Source organism: Rhinatrema bivittatum, chromosome 1 (assembly GCF_901001135.1).
Source record: "Rhinatrema bivittatum chromosome 1, aRhiBiv1.1, whole genome shotgun sequence".
NCBI classification, from domain to species: domain Eukaryota; kingdom Metazoa; phylum Chordata; class Amphibia; order Gymnophiona; family Rhinatrematidae; genus Rhinatrema; species Rhinatrema bivittatum.
In genome coordinates, this window is record NC_042615.1 from 286,850,828 (window position 1) to 286,858,411 (window position 7,584).

The 7,584-nt window shown below is 41.3% G+C and overlaps 1 protein-coding gene across 1 annotated transcript in view; it reads right to left on the minus strand.

Annotated features, from left to right (window-relative positions):
- PITX2 (paired like homeodomain 2) overlaps positions 1-6,422 on the minus strand; it is a 37,359-nt gene extending 30,937 nt beyond the window's left edge. Inside the window, exons 1-2 of the mRNA XM_029596173.1 lie at positions 6,075-6,422; positions 1,915-1,979 (exon numbers count right to left, since the gene is read on the minus strand). Of these exons, the coding sequence (XP_029452033.1) occupies positions 1,915-1,960 (46 nt within the window). The 5' untranslated portion in view covers positions 1,961-1,979; positions 6,075-6,422. The remainder of the gene's footprint in view (positions 1-1,914; positions 1,980-6,074) is intronic.
- Between the last annotated feature and the right edge of the window lie 1,162 nt (positions 6,423-7,584).

Genomic DNA, 7,584 nt, shown 5'->3' on the forward strand with positions numbered 1-7,584 from the left:
CTCTTTCACTTAATAACGTATATATAGTCATTTAAAATGTTTCCGCTTTTTTTTTTTTACTTAATCATTTCCAGAACGTTTTAGTATAATTAAATTGATGATAGAAATAAATACTCAAAATTAACCTAATCGTTAAAACCTCATGCTGGATTTTTCCTACAACTGCAGGAACAATGCCGGACGAATCAGACTCTTTCCTAAGGTATAAGGAAGGGATCTACTTTCCTAAGATCCTTGGGCTCATCATGTAAGAACAAAAGGTGGCAGGAATCTCTGACAGATGACGCCCCAAGTGGACAGATCCTACATTTCTTTTACTCCTACATCACAGAAAAAAAAATAAAAATAAAGAGCTACTTTTTTATTTTCATAACTAAAATGAAAATTTGCTATGGCGAATAAGGTCCCGTTTTCCTGTGGTTGTATGCACAGGAAACTCCCCCCTCTCCCCTCCGAAAACCCTTCTTTTTTTTTCTCTAAATCACTAAAACGAGGGATCTCCTGTCATTTTTCTTATTCTAGACAAAATGAAGATTACGTTTGGGTGATTGTTATTGCTAGTCGTGCTTTAACGTGTTCCCACTCGTGAGTTTGCACGTCCAATTAAAGGATGAAAGCTTCGCCTGGTTATATTTCTAATACAGCCTCCCCCTCCCCCCACGCGCGCGCGCTTTGTCTTGGTGAAAGAGTCCAGAAGTTAAAAACAGTGGGGTAGTTAGTGAGGATACCTTCAGTAAAACACTTGTTCTCAAGATGGGGATTTGAATAACGTTATTTAGCGGGTAAATAACATTTATCTTAAAGTTTGATTAATGCGCTAAAATGCAAATCAATAACATTTTAAAACAAGCCGTGCAACCACGTTGCAGGTTGATCCTGTCGAAAGGTAACCCGGGATGGAAGCAGCCGTTTGCCGCTTACTGATACGGCTATGTTGGCGGCTGTAGGGTGCGTTTCACATTTTTTTTAGGCCTGTCTAGCTGCACGCGGTTGTTTTTTTTTTTTTACTGAACTACATCATCCTTCCCCCCCCCCCCCCCCCCCCCCTTCTGCTATGTCCGGCCTTCTCCGTTCATCCATCCACCTAGGCGCACGCACACACAGCGCCGATCTGCGGGAGTGCCTGGGCTGAAAGCGAGAGCGGGCAGCAGGGGGCGCTGCTCGATCACTCCTGGGCCCAGGTCCTCCCGGCCCCGGAGCTGCAAACTTTCCAGCCGCGAGCCGCAGGCCAAGCCCAGACGGTGCCCCCTGCAGCCCCCCGTAAAGCATCCTCCGCCCAGTAAGGAAGAAAGGGAGCCTCGCCGGAGCTACCGAGCCAGGGGAGGGGGCCACCCCCTGCCCCGCTCACCGTTCGCCCTTGGATGCCTCCCGAACAATTTTCCCGCCTCTTTCCTGCTCTCAGATGTTTCGTTCCCGCTGAACTCGTGTTTGGTTTTTTTTGTTTTTTTTTTTAAGCCTCCAAGTCTTTAGAGAAAAGACATTGGACTGTGGAGGACTGCACCCCCCCTGGGGCAAACAAGGAAAGGAAAAGATTCAGGGAGATGCTGCTGCTGCTGCTGCTGCTGCTGCTGCTAGTAATATCGTCCGAGTCGTTATTACTGTAGTTGCAGTTGCCCGCTCGCCTGGTCTGGGGGATTTGTTCAGTGCTCACGGGGGCATTGGAGCTACGGATCGGGGGGGAAGGAATGGCCTTACTCCTTTGGTTTTGAGAATTTATTTAAGATCAGATCTAGCTAGCCAGCTACCTCTCTTTTTGTCCACCTAGAATTGCACCTAGTAGCAATCTATGGGATTGTTTCTTGCAACCGGCTGTCAGAATTGTACAGAGTTTTCCACTTGCGTGTGTGTGTGTGTGTGTGTGTGAGACATACACCTGTCATTTTGTGCATTCTTTCTCGTCTGTTTCTTTCTTACCTAACTGCACACAAGCCGACGCCAGTTTACGACAGTTGGGCTCCATGTCTGAAATCGCCCGTTATCTGTAAGACAGCAACGTTAAGACCTGTAAGAGTCACATTCTTTCAGAAAAAAAAAAAAAAACAAAAAAAACGAAATGCAAAAGACCTTTTATGGATCGTTGGCTCATCCCTGGGATGCAAATCAGAAATTTCGTGTTTGTTTCTAAAATAAGCAGCAGCGGTACTACTAGTCCTGCCTGAATTGAACGATTTTACGCGCTGTATATGACAACCAATCGAAAATAACAGCGGTAACAAAGCCGTAAGGCCTAGTACAGTCATTTCGTTTACGGTTTTATCTGCATTTGCTATTATAATTGTTATAAGAGGCAGAGGGAGTATTTTTTAAACAGTTTGAATTAAATTACCTTTAATTAGTGTTTTCAACAAATGCCCTAAAAAACTGCTTTTTTTTGTATTACATTCTATTAAATATGTCATTTCATGAATTTGTAAACTTGACATTTTTTAAATGTTATGCTACAATGGCTTAATTCAGACCGATTTATCTAACTAATTAGTCAGTTCCAACACTTGCAGATTGGCATAATTGATACCCCACCTTCTCCTAATCTACTTACCGTTTAGAAAAACTGCAGCTAATTACCAGCGGGCGACAAGTCACTCCCTAACTAAGCTCAATTAATTACTTTTTAAATTATACCAAGTAAAGAAGTTTAGCACTGTCTTTGAAAAGGTAAGTTTTAAACAGAGCAAATGGTAGCTCTATCAGAAAGGGAAGCTATAAGCAAGGCAGCAGACAGGTAGACGGGTCGGATCTGAGAAAAATATTTCGAAATAAAGGCCGTGTTATAAACTCCATTGTTCGGTGTGGTCAACCTACATTCTCAGAGATCTAATTTTTTTTTTTTTTAATGTTTTATTTTGCTCCCAATTTTGTTAAGGTTGCAAATAGACATCGCCTTTTTCTGCAGTTCTTATTTCTCAGCATTTACAGGGCTAGTATCTTTCTTTTTCGCTAAGATATATGCTCCGAAAGCTCATACAAATGCCTTATTGGAGAAGGGCCTGGTTAACCGAGGGGTTGTTTCCATCTGTTCCTACATTTAAAAAAAAAAAAAAATCCCTGGGATCCTTCTCCATCAGCAGAGGTTAGGAAGACTGTTCCTGGGAAGCAGGATGGATCTGGGCTGGGGAGCTGTGTCCGACCTCTGCCTCCCGGAGCAGATCTTCCCGCCCTGGAGCAGGCTGCTCTCTGATTGTTTGCTTTCGCTGTTCCTTCTCCTGCTCTGCTGCCGCTCTTCTGTCCCACCCAGCCCTGCGCCAGAGAAGCAGCAGTCTGGCTGCCCCCCTCGATCTGAGTGATTCTGCAGTAAAATCACAGGATTAGTGCCTGATTGAGATGTCTGTTCGTGAGATATTACAAAATTCATTATCACAGCTCTCTACTAACTCGATATGAAGTAACACAGATGGGATTTTATTAGTTCAGGCTTCAAATGTTTACTTATGATAATTTCACTGGAAATTTGCATGTCATCATCTCGGTAATCTTCTTTTTTCTCCTAATGTCTGAACTGGCTGCATTATTAGCTGGTGCCTAAGATGCGGCAGCCCGCAGCTCAAAACGTTTTGATCACATCACAAAAGATAATTTAATCGGATTTAAAAAAAAATGCAAGTAGTAAATAATGCACATTTTTTAAATCGTGTGCTGTTGTCACCTTAACAGCGTGTAGTTTCTTTTATAAATAATTGAGGGATACAAAACTTGTTCAGCTCATTTCTTACCCAACTTATTAGATTTCGCCTTTTGGAAGGGAGGGGAGGCCTCAGTTGAAGCGGCAAGATCTTAAAGTTGTTCTCATTTCCCTCTTGTATATATTAAGATATACAAATGCATGTATAGCAAATATATTCTTACCTCGATCTGATTCATCTGCATACATTGACTAGCTGTTCAAGAAAACGTATGTATGTGTGCAGGCAATATCTATACCTCTATATCTAGTCTTCTAGATAGGCTTTCTTGAGCAGCCAGTCTATGTATGTATGCATGTGTATCGAATTCATCTTTTGCAGATTTGCAAAATATTGTTAATGCTATAGCTCCGGCGATACACATGGTCCTGTGTGAACGGCTCTTTAAGGTTTTTCCTTTCTGACAAGTCATTTCTTGAATGACTAATTCGGTCGCTTCGCCCCGTGGCCTATATTTATTGCTAATTTATTTCACAAACTGAGATAAGCAACTTTTCGGCTGGGAAGTATTTCCTTTTCCCCCAGCGCTCTTTCTATATGTGCCTTGTTAGACAGAATCAATGCCTTCCAGTAGCCCAGCGTTTATTTCCCTTCCTGTCTACTCCTAACTATATATTGCCTTCTCTTCAGGGATATTGGTATTTTGGCTGATGTGGCATTGGTATAACAAAATAAACAAGAAGACTGCTGGTTTAATTAGCAGAGTGATGGCTCAGTAAAAAAAAAAAAAAAAAAAAGTTAAACCAATTTGCAGCCATCTGATTTTTCCCCTTTGAATAATCACGCTGATTTCCACTGATGCGGATTCCCTATCCCAGATGCTATCTTTGACTTCGATAGCCTGTCCTAAAAGGTACAAACGAATAAAGTTATTGCCTCCACTTTTCCAGTCATTAACTAGTACAAGAACAAATAGTTTTAGGTGTGAAATGTCGTGGCCTCTCCTCGGGTGCAATCTCTTTCAAATCACTAAGGATTAAATCTATTGTCTTCAAAATGTATCCCATTCTTTGGCTATGGAAGATACAATTATAGAAAATTTGAGGAAAATTGGATCGAGGTGATTTTAGATGGTATTTAGATCCCACGTTAGAGACCCTATGGCACGTAGAAAGCTAGTTAGGTCCCTTTTCAACTTTTAAGAAAGCAACATCCCAGCTGTAATCAAACTAATAAACAGAAACTATCACATTTGCTTTGTTTAGATTATTTAAGCGTTTCAGTGTGAGATTAATTAGCCCTTTTGAATATAACAACATTTGAATTATGTTCTTTGCTTTGGAGGAAAAATACGTTTTTTTTTTGTTTTTTGTTTTTATTCGTTTTCAAGATATGGCGAAAAATCGGATAAAACAGGGATTCCATTACTCAGTGTAGAGGGTTTTTCCCCCCTGTAAACCCCCTCCCACAAGAAAAAGAGGCTGGAAACAGCTGAATCCCAAATGTTCTTTAAAATCGCCGTTTGATTTATAGCGATATGTTTTAATTATCCTTTTTTTTTTTTTTTTACATAGGAGTATACCTTCAAATTTTGATATATAGGATTTGAAATACAAATAAAGATCTGGATATAATTGACTAAAAGGATCTTTCTTCTCTTTTAAAACTTGGTTCAGTATCTTAGACCTGGTGAGTTTTCTGTAGATTTTGATTTCAGTGTGCAGAGTTAGGCAAGTCATCTTTGAATCCTGCACAAGTATGTTCATGCCACACATTTATCTATTAAAGCTTGCATCTTTGTAAGAGTTAACAAATGGACCGCAAATTTTGGGCAAAAGTTTGGCTCCCGCCAAGAAAATTCACAGTATTAAAAATCTGACAAAAAACGAGCTTTACTAGTCTGAACCCTGTTTATTAAAAGAAAACTTTCATTGAATCATTCGTTTACATAATTAAACTAATTTGTAATCCTAAATAATTGCAGACTATAAAGGGCTTCCAGCACGCAGGTATTAGGATATTTTAGGCCTGTTGGCAAATTACTAATTACTCGTGCATAAAGAAACTGTATTCCCTTCGGCAGAAAAATTAACATTTGTTTTACTCTTTGCTGTTTTAAAAGTGCATCTCCGCTTTTTTTGCTGCAGAAGGAGACTCCTTCCTGGTTTATTGGTTTGAGAAATGTCCCAGGAAGCAGAAGGTTTTTTAGATATATCACATGCTACTTATATAGCAATTTGATCATTTTACTCTTTTGACTACAAAGACCAGGAAATCCCCAGGATGGTTTGGCTGAATCGCTTTGTAAACCGCAATAGGAGGGGAGCGTGAGCGAGCCCGGAGAGCGAGCCAGAGATCGGAAGCACAAATGAAGTTGCAGCAGGGGGATCCCCGCGTGGAACCAGTCCTCTGCCTGGCCTAATCTCTCCTCCCGGCGGGATGGCCTCCACTTACCGGTTATCAGTAGACTTCTCGACCACCTTGGTTCTCGCGGATCTTTAGCAATCCTCAAGGCAGGCTCAGCCAAAGGCAGCGGCAGCAGCAGCAGCAGCAGCAGCAAGAAATCAAGGGCAGAGAATCGGCATGAAAAGGATCCACTGATTCTGCAAAAGTTTCCGTTCAGTCTCCCGATCCAGGATAGGAGGGGGCTCCTGCTTGAAAAAAAGTCTTTCGGTGGCCCTTTCTCGCGCTCTTTCTGTCTGTCTGTCCGTCTCTCTTTCCCTCCCTAGGACGGTCTCTCCGTCTCTTTCTCGCCCCCTCTTTCTACACTGGGAGCGGCGTGACGTCAGCAGAGATTCCACCAAAGTAACTCAGCACGGGAGAGCTGGAGCGGAGTGAGGACAGGCGAGAGAGAGAGAGAGGGAGGGGGGGAGAAAGAGGGAAACATTAATAAGCGACTTAGGGACAAGGGGAAAGGGAAATCAAAGCACATCAGAAAAGCAGAACCCGATTTTTATCGATAAGAACTCGGGTGAGATGCAGTCTAGGTGAGGAGAAAAAAAAAAGAAGTCAGACACTGTACTGCAAACGCCATGGGGGAGGGGACGGGGGAGGGAGGGGAGGGGGGGGGGGGGGGTCAGAGCGGCCACAAGGTGATAGGGGAAAACCAGAGCACAAATTAAAAGGCAACAGATCAAAACTTGCAAAGAAGGGGGCTACGTCTGAAATGTGTGTGAAAAAACCCCAAAACAAAACAGGGAAAGACAGAGAGTCCATGTGAAAGGTGGAATATGAGCAACAAAGACTGGGTCAAGAAGGCAGAGACTGCAAATTAAAGAAGAAGGCAAAAAAAAAAAAAAAAAAAAGAGACCGAGGAAGAATGATTTTTTTTTTTTTTAAAATATTGAAATATCGGAATGAGAAAGTGAACGGGAAAGAGAGAGACTAGAGACTGGCGTATACATTGAAAGGCCCAGGTCACTCTGCTGCAGCTCCACTAGCTCCCAGCCATCTCGGATTAGAATAGCAATGCATTTCACATTAACTGTTTTATTCAGAGAGGAGCTGCCCAGTTTTAATGAAGGGATTGTGATATACAAGACACAGAAGCTCATTTACGTCTAGAATTTCATTTGCTGTATGTATGTCAAGCAGGTTCATTTGAGGTCACTGATAACTCATTTTTTAAAGCAACAAGGTTAACGGGGGTTTTTTTGTTTTTTTTTTGGTAGGAAGGTAGCAATTTATTGTACCTTTCTAAAAAAAAAAAAAAAAAAAAAAAGAGATATTTTCTTGATGTGTCAGTTTCATGAAATTGCGGAGAAAAAAAATGGTATAACGTCCCTTTGCATTTATGGTGATCTTACATTTTGGATTCGAAATGAAGTATTTTCCCAGTATTGTTTTTTTTAAATAATAAATATTGCCATTTTGCCAGCTTCAATTTGTTTTTATAACTATATATTCAATCTATAACTACACACAGACAGAGAGAATCTTTCTATCACAAAGATTATACTATTAA